We start from the raw sequence: 13,969 nt of genomic DNA on the forward strand, positions 1-13,969 counted from the left end.
CTTTTCCTCATATATAACGGTTCGACGACGACGACGACGACGACGACGACGACGACGACGACGACGACGACGACGACGACGACGACGACGACGACGATGACGACGACGACGGAACTGAAATAAAATCATCTCGCTCGCCATTTCAATACGCCCTGATCTCGTACACTAATCGTATTGAACTTGGTTGCAATCGCTTCAGAACCTTCAATTCCTATAGTGAATGTATCAATAACTTTTCCTCATATATAACGGTTTATAAGATATTTCGTTCCAAACACAGGTATAAGGAGTTGACTCGAGTAAAGAGTCTCGGCGCGCTGCGCCCTGTACAGCCGGTTGCCTGTACTTGGCGCGAGACTCGACCGAGTCTCTTGATATTGCTTTAGTTGAAGGAACATTGGAAATTATTTATTATTGTAATGATTTTATGTATGTCTTCATTGCAGCATCTCTCGAATCGACAAGAAAATCTGCAGCCGATTCCAATTATGTTACAACAGATGAAGAAGCATATGGGAGAGGTCGAAGAAATTCTATTCCCGTTACACTAACTAGTAATGACGTGGATGAAAATTACAACGTAGAGAGTCAAGTAAATAAGAAGCAATATTCACAAACCATGAAGAAGAAAATGAAAAATAAAATGATGGAAAACAGTAAGCTTTCAATATATAAAAAAAAATTAGTTGCAGGAGATAATACTACTTATGTGGTTAATGTATGCATGCCCCTGAAAATAAGTCTGAAAGCAGTGAATTAACATTTAAAAATTTGTAAGCATCAAGCATTGCTATTGAACCTATGTGCAGTTTAATTGAACATTTTTGAGAAAAGCTTGTGCTTTGCGAAAGCCAATTCTTCTAACATTTTGAAAGTACATATGATTTGTTAAAATCAGAGATGACGAGCTATTTAACATATGTTGCCGAGCTTATGTCCTTTCTAAGCGATAATTTTTTAGGCTTTAGTATTAAAATATTCTTCGTCGGCTATTGGCTATGGATACATTGAAACATGAATAGTATGATTTGTCCTGAAATGAATTTAAAAAATAATAGATGTCGATTATGTAAACGTTTAACTAATTTTTCAGCGCATCGAAAGTCTTATTTATTACCGTTTCCGCCGTGTCCGATTGTTTTAACGGGCACAGACAATTGGAGTTCTCAGATTGAGACAGAGATGGAACAGAAAAATATCATTTTAGAAGGTATTTGAGGAAATACTACTTTTTTTTCAAGTTAATATAATGTATTTCATCTTTTTCCAGAAAACAAAAGAGCTTCATTTAACCTAGACTGCATTAGTTTAGACGAAATTCCAATTGATATCCAATTAGCTGATGTTGATGATATAGGTGATTTTCATAATTTTCTTAGTACATACGCAGTTTGTTACATGTGAGCACTTCAAGTATTTTATTGTTTCGCAGTTGAACGAAATACCTACAGTAAACAAGGGGCTACAGTTTCTTATACTACTCGCACATCTGTTGGTCCTTCAGGTTAATTTTCTTTTTATTCAACACGTTTTTTAACCTTCACCAGAACTTCTAAGATCCACCAATCCAGCATGTGTTACGTCCGACGCAACGCAACCCCATTGCCCCCCCCCCCTTCAGCACCCCTCAGTACCCCACTAGCAACGGTCAGAGACCACGATAGATGTAACCGATCCTCAGCGAACATGCGTTAATTATTGTAAATCGTAGTTTACCTATATATATTAATAATTAAGGGATATCATCATATTATACAGGATGAGTTTAGAGAGATTCCAAATTTGTTGGTGGTTTCGCACCATTAACGCCACAATTTTAATTGATTGATATGAGCAATGATACTAAGAGAAAAATATCTATTATCAAAAATGGAGTTTAATAGCAGGATGCCAATATTTATCTCTATTTTTTTAATAGCTATTTTTGCTAGTATGGTCCATCTTAATCTACATATAAATTTCTAGTGACAGCGGTGCAAAATTACAACCAAATTTCGAATTTCTCTGAACTCATCCTGTGTACCTGTATATACGTATATTTTACTATAACTTACCCATAATGAATAAACGTTATAATGCAGTTACATTGTACAATTGCTACATTATTACAGCGAAGTAACTATTTTTGTAACAAGTTATATTTCCGAAATTTCATGGGAATGTTCATTAGGTGGGAAATTACTTATTGCATTTAACATGCATGTATGTATTCACCGTGTTTCATCACTTGTTACAACCTGCTTTATTACTGTTATATTACATTTATAAAAGTGTGTTTGCTACGCATGTTTGAGAAAACGAAAATGCTAGAGATGAAAATACTAGGATCCTTTGGTCACGCGACAATTTCACACAGTTCCGTTTAATCACGCACTGCACTTTATTACAAAATAATATAAATAAAGATATGTTTCATTTATTAAATGTTCTGGAGTATAAAATGAGTATGAATTAAGACCTAATTGAGAGCTACTGTTGAGTACAATTGAGGCCTTTGTGAAGTATTTAAAACACGTGGTTACACGTTACAAGCAGTTTATTTAACTGTTTATTGGCCTTGTCAAAGAGCTGCTCGTGTGGCGTTGTCAGTCAACGTGAGATTAGTTATAAGTACTTTGATTTCCGCCAGGAACAATATAGTTGTGTTGCTTCAGTACAATTATAAAAGATCGAAAGACCGATAGCTGTGGCATGTTCTAAGGGCAAACAGCGAGACAGCGAGGGCGTCTATAGTTACATGCCGATAGATCATCTATGTGTGAGTACGAATGAGTAAGAGCGAACACGATATTGCGAGATCTTCTTTTATAATCCTAGTTTATAAGACCATAGCATTTTTATAACTTGTTTTTAATCATTTAATCTTAGCAAAATTCGGTTGTAACAATATATTTGTATCAGTTCAAGGGGAACTTCGGATCTTTTGATTAAATAGACCATAGGCCAATTCCTCACCCTAACGACAATCTAAAGGACTGGGCCTGTATAGGACAACAGTCGGGAACTTGCCCTAAACAAAAATAAAAATAGACTTTCACGCGTAGCGTATATTTACTTTGCTTGACGTATAATACACCTTGTACGTCACTTGTGTAAAATGCCTTGAAAAAGCTATATCTGTACCATGCATTATTGTTCAACTAACAAAAACTATTGAAATCATATTATAATGCTAAGTACATAAGTCACGACATTTCTCTGCGTATTATATAATCTAGCATTAGCTCATCATTTTAATTGTATTCTCAAAATCTCTTATAATACCTGAGCTACTTTTTTGTATTATTACTGATTCTTATATTTAATTATGATATTCGGGGTTCCGAAATTTGATATGATTTAAATATTTTTTGCTTTTAAAGTAGGGAACTTACAGCAATCCTGTATGGTGAGTTTTTTTTATATGAAAATGTTTTTACGGGGGAGATTATTTAGCCGTAGAATGTGACTACTGTTATTTGCCAACCGATTCCTAGAAATCGTCGTTATAGTGCATATCTGTAAGGTATGCATATAAATTGATGAATACGGGCAACCCACTTCTTCGTACTATTACATATTATATGTAGCTCTAAGGCTCATGGCCCCGAGCAATCTAGATAAGACGAGACTACAACCAGTACAACATTTCGACATAGGCATTGTATACACAATGACGAATTCGTTTTTCTTCGGATATTCATTATATGCAAGTAAGTATTTTTGACATGTTTTTATCACATACGCAACATAGTTTGATCATTGATGTTCTAAGGGCTTTATCTTACGACTTATAAATTGGCTATCCCATATTTATTTTTATGCGTGCAATTAATTGTATACCTTGAAAACGTTTAAGTGAAAGTGAGGGAGAAAGAGTGGAAGAAGTCAACAATGAAACGGTGGCATTGTGAAATTCCCCGCGTATAAGAAATTTATTTTAGCTCAGTTCAACGGACTGCATACATAATCGTTAAACAACAAACTTTCATGTATCGTCATCTTAAACGTTTATGCTGATAGTCAGAGAGTAAAAGCGTGTTTCTAATACTTAAATTTTGACTCTAAATTTCAAAGCATTCATTTTTTATTTAGATAGATGAGATCTTGTGCAATAAAACATTAAAAATTCTTTAGTTATAAACTGTAATCAGACTAACAGAAAAGCGTGTTATCGAGAATCCCGTACGAAGCATAAAAGTGCGTGAACCGAATAGCAGCCATGGAGAAGGCGTGGAGGATATATAAGCTGCATATGTAAACCAGTAGTAAGAGTTACAAGCGCCGATGATGGCATTTAAAGCAAAAACCAGTTTCGTTGTCGTGATCAACCTGCTATTGCGAATTGTGCTCTCGCGACTAGATAGAAATCCCGACATTGAACTTAAAACTGTAAGTACCGTCTACGCTGTAAGGTAAATCTCACTAGTGGAGAGTACGTGATTTGAGAATAGATATTGAGATTTATGGAACGAAAACGATACTGATATTTCTCGATGTTATGTAAGAGAAAAAAGTTCAGAGATAATTCATTTTGGTTATAAAAATCAAAAGTGGTGGATAAAAATTATTTGAAACCTATAATGTGAGAATATTTATGATTAGCCTGATCTGGTGAAAAAATATGGATATCCTGTGGAAATACACAATGTTGTGACTGCCGATGGATACATTTTAGAAGTTCATCGAATTCCTACTAAACCAAATTTCAAGCTACACTCACATGGAATTCCTGTAGTGATTCTACATGGCCTTGCTGGTAGCTCGGCAGATTGGGTCATCATGGGACCAGGAAACTCATTGGGTAATCTTTATTTTATTTCAATAACTTTATTTGACTATTTTTTTGTATGAATCCGCACAATATATATTGCGACATTATTCCCCCAAAACAAAATCTCACCGCTAGAGTATATTGACGATAAAAGGTATTCAGAAAGTAGGGAACCGTACGCAAAACGCCGAATAATTCTCTCTCACCAGATTTTCGATATTAACGAGACCCGATACGCGATAAACTAAATGATGTTGGGCGCCAGGTGATTTCCGGGGAGAACACCGCGAGTGCAGGGCACTCGAGATCTTAGAAAATCTGAAGAGACCGCGGGAAAGCTCGGAACAACGAAAGGGAAAAGGAAATAGGAACGGCGACTCCGCCAAGATAGGAAAGAGCGTAGTAAGAAACGGCGACTCCGCCAAGATAGAAGAGAGAAAGATTAATAAACGGCGACACCGCCAAAATATAAAGAGAAAGATAATAAACGGCGACTCCGCCAAGAACGTAAAAGCACGAAGTCACAAACGGCGACACCGCCAAATAGGGGAGACAAGCGAGACACGAATACGGCGACACCGCCAAGATAATAGAGAGAAGCACGAAGAAAAGTAGAAATAGAAGCGAGAGAGAGAGAATCAAGCGGTCGACGAGAACTCCAAAGGTATACCCGGTTCAGAGGCTACCTCACCTGGGAGAGCGTCGTGGCGTTCAAGAGGCTAGATGGGAGAAGGAATAGACATGCGATAAAGAGAATAGGTAAAAGAAAGATAGCAGAGAGAAATAAGTAAGTTTAACGCACCGAAGCTATATTAGGAAAAGCAAGAAAGCGGCATGCAAGCCATACAGCAAACTACAACGTGTCAAAAGCAGAAAAGATAAAGTAAATTGTTAGCGAGATTCAATGACGTGCGAAAGCGAAACCAAGTAACAAAATCCTTAAAGTACTAATACAAAGTGATAGGTTCTGGAGGGATGCTATATAAACAAAAATTCTTAAAACGAAACGCGGAATTAGCGAGGGACTACGGCCCTGTGGCGACACGACACGGCAGCGGGACGGATCCGCGCCGACGCAAAATATACTTTCGACAATATTTCAATCAATCGGGAACTACGAAATACACGCGAGAACAAAGGATTAAATTCGCATCGGTATGAAAAAGCGATAACAAATTCACTCGCGAAATTTCCCGACAATTGGAAAGAGTCAGAACACGCACGATATAAATATGACGATCAGCGCACAGGTATAAAATACACTTAAATAAATTAACACAGGTAATACAAATAAGGTAAATTAGTTACAAGAAATGGCAAGCTCTCGAAAAAAATGATCGCCAGAATAGTGTGATCGGCAAAAATAAATTAATAGGTACGCCACTGATAGTCAGTGCGTCCTGTATTGTCGACTCGGGTGATTACTCAAAAAAAAAAGGTCACTCTACGCTCGACCAACGGCGCAAGGTATCGAAAATATTACACTAAGACAGTAATTATGAGTTTCCAGAAATCGAAATATTAATTAAATAAAGAGGAGGATGCCATTCCTAATAATGAAATCGAGAAACACATGGGCAATATCAGGCAAAGATAAGAATTATTTAAAGTCAAAGTTCAATAGAATAAAGCGACATATAACGCCGGAAAAGATAGAAAAGCCCCAAAAGATATTCGCTAGAAACAACTGGACAGACTCAACGGGAAACGGCCCAGCCGGAGACGCCGGGACCCTAGGTGTTTCCACGTGGTCGAGAAGATAATCGGTAACTTATAAAAGATTCGACAATTCCAAAGCACCAAGTTACCGCAGAACGCAATTAATTACAATATATTCAATATTAAGTACTCTACGGTAAGAAAAGAAAAACCAAATGAGATAACGGTATCCGGCACTATCGTCCTTTTACTTAGAGGGACTGGAACGACATTCAGTCCCGGTAAGCGAGAAAATTTGCCGTCGAGACAAAGCGCCTAGACGGGATTGCTTCAATTAAATTCACACAAAATCTCCAAAATAAAGGTAACGAAAGGTGCTCACCAAATATATCCGGTGCCTAGACGGGATTACTGCAATTAAATTCACCAAAATCTCCAAAATAACGGTAACGAAAGGTGCTCACCAAATCGATAAAGTAATGAATGGCAAAATAAGTCTTCCGACTTCCTTCCCTCAATTTGGCTACTTTCAAAGACAGCGAGATCGGGCAAGGTAAGCTCAGGGACTTCCTTCCTTCAATTTCAATAAGTCCAATTACGGCAAAATCGACTAGTCTTTGTTCACGATTGGTACTTTTGAGAAAATAACCACAGGCTAAGACGCTCCAAACGTAAGTGAACGAGTCGGAATTCGTCGCTAGAGGAAGAGCCTTAGGGGCCCCCCTCCATAAATTATTAATTCCTAATTCGCACGATAGAGCGATAGCAAAATATAATAATACGGAATAGGTAAATCTAACGCTTGACGATAGCCAGAGACGAAGCATTAGGCGCTAGAGTCCGCAGATAGGCGGAGAGAGCCGAGCTGAGCGCGGGAATCCTTGGTGCGGCCGATCGTGAGTCCTCGGTGCGAGCAGCAGGATCCAGCGAAGAGTAGGCCCTGGTTTCTTCTCCGGGGGCCACTGATAACAGGAACGCTAGGGAACGTTCGGCGACTGGGCGGCACGATAGAGGATTATCCTTTCCTCCTATCGGCGGCAGGAGTGGCGAAGGCCCTTTTTTGTGGTCCGTATGGGCGGCTGGCAGAAGTAGTAGAGGGATCCCATCCCGGGTCTCCTTGGGTCCACGGAAGTCCTCCGGAACGAACAGCAGTTTGGTCCAACCTCTGTCGATCGCTCGTCCGGTAGCTCAGGAACTCTCGTTGGCGGTCACCCTCGTGCTCGTGGTGTAGACGTAGATTTGCCCAGGACGGTAAAGAAGGTAGGCTAGTGCGAATAGGAAAGCTCAAAAATAAAAATAAAAACGAAAAAGCAGAAAGGCGGAACAGAAATAAGTAGAAAGGACGATAGGCAGAAACAGAGTGCAAAAAACGATAAGCGAGACAAGCAAACCCGTCTTTGGAATGTCGGGTGACTGACGTTTGGAGGATCGCTGCAGGTGGATTTTGTCTTTTCCCTACTCCTAGCAATCTTTGTGGCTGAATTTCCGAAATTCACGTCACAATATACAGGGTGTTCGTTATGAAACGTTATGAAATGCAACATCGTTGCATTCCTTGTCAAATTCTAATGAATAGGTATATTTTTATTTTTTATTTCATATATCAAAATTTCAAGATAATCAAGGTCGAAGTTGCAGTATTGCGACCAATCAGAGCGCGTTTAAACGGAGCGTAGATGACGTCGTGAGTCAGCCCGAAAGACCTGCTTACACGAGGCCAATAATACTAAGAGTATTGTCGTAGTGTCCCTGTTTATCTGCATGTAATTGAGTGAGATACAATCGCTCGCTGTAACGTCACTGAATTTCAGAAAGTACCCTTCCTTTATTCTTTATAATGTCTATTCCTTTAATGTGACAAGATAGTTGTACCAACGTATTAAATTTTGAGTGGTCCTGAAAAGGACCGATTTTGATCTACGCATGACCGAGCTTGGATCTGGACATGCTAATCTGCAACAATTGCATACATTTTCTATGATAATGATTATTCTGAAACAGTAAATATTGTAGAGTACGTAACATTTTTATCAGGATGTCGCCTATTAAGATACCTAAATACATATTCTTGCGCTGCTTGTGTTTGGCTGCTATAACATTGGGCTAACACCCAATACATGTCGCAATATTCTGTCACAGAATAATTACTCATAATGCGAACTGACTGTGCCCGCAATGTGAAGTGAAATAAGTTGTGATTTGTAAACAAGTCATTCGACCGCAGTAGACTTACTACTGTTTACAAATTACAGTCTATTTCGCTTCATATTGCGGAGACAGTCAGTTCTATTTATGTTGTTTCGACTACAAGATCGCATTACGAGTGATAGAACTGACTGTCTCCGCAATATGAAGCGAAATAGACTGTAATTTGTAAACAGTAGTAAGTCTACTGCGGTCGAATGACTTGTTTACAAATCACAACTTATTTCACTTCACATTGCGGGCACAGTCAGTTCGCATTATGAGTAATTATTCTATGAGAGAATATTGCGACATGTATTGGGTGTTAGCCCAATGTTATAGCAGCCAAACACAAGCAGCGCAAGAATATGTATTTAGGTATCTTAATAGGCGACATCCTGATAAAAATGTTACGTACTCTACAATATTTACTGTTTCAGAATAATCATTATCATAGAAAATGTATGCAATTGTTGCAGATTAGCATGTCCAGATCCAAGCTCGGTCATGCGTAGATCAAAATCGGTCCTTTTCAGGACCACTCAAAATTTAATACGTTGGTACAACTATCTTGTCACATTAAAGGAATAGACATTATAAAGAATAAAGGGTACCTTCTGAAACTCAGTGACGTTACAGCGAGCGATTGTATCTCACTCAATTACATGCAGATAAACAGGGACACTACGACAATACTCTTAGTATTATTGGCCTCGTGTAAGCAGGTCTTTCGGGCTGACTCACGACGTCATCTACGCTCCTGCCTAGGGTAAGCAGGTCTTAGGCTGACTCCCGACGTCATCTACGCTCCGTTTAAACGCGCTCTGATTGGTCGCAATACTGCAACTTCAACCTTGATTATCTCGAAATTTTGATATATGTAATAAAAAAATGAAAATATAGCTATTCATTAGAATTTGACAAGGAATGCAACGATGTTACTACAGTGCGATTCATAACGAACACCCTGTGTATATAATATATATATAATATATACAGTGGGCCAAAAAAGTCTCCGTATATCAAGCATGAACATTTTTAGACATGTATAATTTTTAAAATATAGCAGTTAATAAAATATATATATACTATTTTGAATTCTCTATGTACAACAGTGAAATGCAAAACAAGTTATTGACTATCTCACAGTTAGTTTATTATTAAATTAATATCAAAGATAAACTTAGCTAAATCAGTGCCCAATAAGTCTCTGTACATTGTGCGAATGGTAAGGATAATATAAATAAACAAAGATGACAAAATGTATTAAGAGGAAATTTTATGTCAGTGTAATATTAACAAGCAGAAAACGACGATACAGTTTACAATTACTCTGTGATATAAAAGTACCAAACCCAATTCGTGAATTGATTATTAAATTAAGAAAAGAAGGGCATTCGGTCAGAAAAATTGCACAAATAGTAAAGAAATCACATTCTATCGTGCACTATATTATATATAAATACAATAATACCGGTTCTATTCAAAATCGAAAACGTACAGGACGTCCAAGAAAGTTGGAATCATATCATGAACGTGCCATTTTAAAAACAATTAGAAATGAACCGAAAACAAGTGGACCGAAATTGGCCGGTATGATTGAAACGCATTACAATATTAAGGTTGTACCTGAAACAATTCGAAATATTATTAGAAAAGCTGGATATAACGGCCGTGTAGCTAGGAAAAAACCGTTTATCAGTAAAGTGAATAAGACAACACGCATGGAGTTCGCGGGGGCACACATGGATAAGCATTCTAGTTTCTGGAACTCGGTATTATTTAGTGACGAAAGCAAATTTAACGTTTTTGGTTCTGATGGACGAGTTATGGTGTGGAGGAAACCAAATAAACAGATGGATGATAGAATTTGTGTGCCACCGTGAAACATGATGGATGCGGAGTACTAGTATGGGGTTGTATGAGTGCATTTGGTGTCGGAAATCTGGAATTTATTGACTGCAAAATGGATCAAAATGTTTATTTAAATATTCTTAAAGATAATTTACATAAAAGTGCAAGAAAATTACATCTCGGGGAGTCCTTTATATTCCAGCAAGACAACGATCCCAAACATACGGCGCGAAAAGTTAAGGAATGGTTGTTATATAACGTGCCCAAACAACTCCATACGCCTCCACAATCACCAGACATGAATCCTATAGAATACTTATGGGATAAAATAGGACGACAGCTTAAAAAACGTGATATTCGAAACAAAAAGGAATTGAAAAGTGCAATATTACACGAATGGAACAGTATCGAACATACTGTGACTGAAAAATTAGTTAACACAATGGAAAAACGCATGAGGAAAGTTTTAAAAGCTAAAAGGACCAACCGATCATTAATCACGGCTAGAATTTAAAAAATCGATAACTGACACGCAATTTTGTTGCTATGTACGGAGACTTATTTGGCGCTGATTTTGTTAAGTTTATCTTTGATATTTATTTAATAATAAACTAACTGTGAGATAGTCAATAACTTGTTTTGCATTTCACTGTTGTACATAGAGAATTCAAAATAGTATTGAGACGTTGCATGATTTTATAGCCTTCGGAATCACGAGACTTTTTGTAGAGTTTGTGCACTGGGCAGGCGTCTTCAGAAACAATTTAGACACTGGAGTTTTTAAAATAACAAAATAATGATATATTGTCCTATAAGTTACAGACTAGGTATCCTTAATATACTAGTTTGCTCTCTCTCACAGATGCACACACTCTATAATTGTCTCTAGGTTGCTAGTAGTACCACAGGCGACAAGAAGTGTTTTTGTTTACTTTATTCTCTCTGCTAGCCTTTTGGATTGGAAAGAGGTAGCTAGAACCACAATACAGCAGATTGCACAATGCGTCCGAAGACCGTGGGCCAGCTATTGGTTCGGATGATAATGACTCAGTACTCACAGGAGATCACATTGAACCCCGTTTGCTGAATCCCTTATTTTAAGGATAGGTTCAACTCAGACAGCTACTAATCACAATGATATTGGGAGCTGAATCTTTTTAACCAGTTAACTGTGGCGTCCCCTTTTGCGAGCGCGCACCTATATGTGTCGCCGAAATCGAGCGAAGACGAGTATACTCGTCAATCACCGAGTAAGTGTCGCTATTAAGATATTGTATCAAAAAGATGGGATTATTTTATAAAATTGACACTTTTATTACTAATCTATATTTATTCTGTTAACTTAAACATATATTACATTCTTATTAGTCAAAAGACACAAGAAAAATTAAATGAAAAGAATAATTAAATGCAAAAATTTAACTTGCTGCTGTGGCGTGGTATTCTGCAAAACAGGGTGTTACACATAATGGTACTTTACAAATGTAACATCAGTAACGAGACTCTTTCCTGATTTTCCGTTTATAACAACATGCACATCTTCGGGTAGGATTTTTTGTTTTTGAAGTTCCGGGTATATAATCCAGAGTATGATTCCCGTGTAATTGTGTTACATTAGGCCTAGACGGCCGAGTTTGTGTCGACTTTTCCCGTGTTATTGAATATGATGCAATAGTATCCTCAACAAATTCTAGTAAAAAATTCATTCGCGATAACGTTCCATTATATTTTTTGTATAATATATATGAATTCAAACAAATAAATTCGTTTTACGAACTGATAAGCCGGTCGGTGCATACGGGACGCACGAGTTTATCTCAAATTATTTATATTTTGTATTCGTTTGTTTTATTCTGGCCTGGCTTCAAAATATTCTAAACATCTTGAAATTTGAGAATATGTTTTGTTTTTCTCAAAAATTACAATTTAAATAGCCAATGGTCACTACTTTATACGCATGACGAGTATACTCGTCAATACACAAAATCGTGCCACTTCTCCAAGACGAGTATACTCGTCAATCACAGTTAACTGGTTAAGGTCGGTTGTTTTTGTGGATGGTCTGCAGTCCTGGCAGTTCTATTACAATAACTTCACTGCAGGAGAATGCACAGGGAATTGGGATGCCCTTCCTGACATTAGGGGGTATCACAATGATTCCTTAGGCCTGGTAAGAACTATGGAATGCTCAGACAGCTACTAATCACAATGATATTGGGATCTGAGCTTTTTAAGGAGTGTGGTTGTTCTGTAGTGGTGGATTTCTAACAGCTCCAGCACAATGCTTTCGATGCAGAATATCTACAAGGATAGCAGATTTCCTGATACAGGGTGGAGACACAATGCTTTCTAAGACCAGGAACTGCCGAGGATGAGTTCCCACAGTTTGCAGTACAATACTCTTCACTGGTTCGCTCTGGAACAGAAGATTGGTTTTCTCCTAGCTTTTTGATAATTTACACTTTCCAAATATTTACTAGCTTCTTGCCATCTCGTGGTGTACAAGGGTCTTGTCTATTCGTCTAGATAGATACGAGTGGACCGAATGAATTCCTATCGAGGAAGCCGCTGCTTATATCCTCGATAGGCATACGTTAAAACTAGTGGGGATAACGATTTTTATCCACCCGAGGTGTTAACGTCGCTTTTTGGATTCAATATTTTGATTTATGATTGGATTTGACTATTTGATTTGACTGATTCGATTAGCGGTTTCTTAAAGTACCGGCTTACTGGTATTTCTATTGTCTTCGGCGCGTGCCGGCTTATAGCGTCTGGGCACTTGTTTGTTTTGATTTCATTCTGTCGACTGTATTTCGGATTCTAGGAATATTAAAAGTAATAATTTCTAATATTATATCCTCATGACTGTCGCTGTGACTAAATTCAAGGGAATTATGCAATATTAGAGATTTAAAAGTCCTGTCTTCCCTTTCCTTTATCGGCGTCGTTGTGAGAGGTCGATAGGATTATTGAGGAATTTTAGGATTTGAGGAGTTCTCTCAGATACTGTTGTGCACGTCCACAGTGCGCTATGCACTCTTATGTGGGGCTCTTGACGTATCAATCATCGAGAATGGATGATTGGGAAGGAAAAAGCATAGAGGATAGGGGGATATAAGGACAGAACGTCACAATATATACAGTGGGTCAAAAAAGTCTCCGTACATCAAGCATGAAAATTTTTAGACATGTATAATTTCCGTGGATAGGGGGGTATAAGGATGGAACGTTACAGTATATATATATATTTTTTATTAACTGCTATATTTTAAAAATTATACATGTCTAAAAATTTTCATGCTTGATGTACGGAGACTTTTTTGACCCACTGTATATATTGTGACGTTCTGTCCTTATATCCCCCTATCCTCTATGCTTTTTCCTTCCCAATCATCCATTCTCGATGATTGATACGTCAAGAGCCCCACATAAGAGTGCATAGCGCACTGTGGACGTGCACAACAGTATCTGAGAGAACTCCTCAAATCCTAGAATTCCTCAATAATCCTATCGACC

General features: G+C 37.8%; 1 protein-coding gene across 1 annotated transcript; it reads left to right on the plus strand.

The window, feature by feature from the left end:
• The first annotated feature begins 4,269 nt into the window (after positions 1-4,269).
• Positions 4,270-12,803, plus strand: LOC107274481 (gastric triacylglycerol lipase-like). Its single transcript, XM_015753671.1, has 4 exons — positions 4,270-4,371; positions 4,585-4,783; positions 12,385-12,620; positions 12,705-12,803. The coding sequence occupies exons 1-4, from the start codon at positions 4,270-4,272 to the stop codon at positions 12,801-12,803; spliced, it is 636 nt and encodes a 211-aa protein (XP_015609157.1).
• Positions 12,804-13,969: the final 1,166 nt, after the last annotated feature.

This window comes from Cephus cinctus, unplaced genomic scaffold (assembly GCF_000341935.2).
Source record: "Cephus cinctus unplaced genomic scaffold, Ccin1 Ccin1_scaffold0098, whole genome shotgun sequence".
NCBI classification, from domain to species: domain Eukaryota; kingdom Metazoa; phylum Arthropoda; class Insecta; order Hymenoptera; family Cephidae; genus Cephus; species Cephus cinctus.

Excerpts from the sequence above, each read along its gene's own strand:
- LOC107274481 (XM_015753671.1), top strand. The coding sequence starts at position 4,270 with ATGGCATTTAAAGCAAAAACCAGTTTCGTTGTCGTGATCAACCTGCTA. Across the intron at positions 4,372-4,584 it reads CCGACATTGAACTTAAAACT|CCTGATCTGGTGAAAAAATA; the intron begins GTAAGTACCGTC and ends ATTTATGATTAG. Across the intron at positions 4,784-12,384 it reads GGGACCAGGAAACTCATTGG|CCAATGGTCACTACTTTATA; the intron begins GTAATCTTTATT and ends CAATTTAAATAG.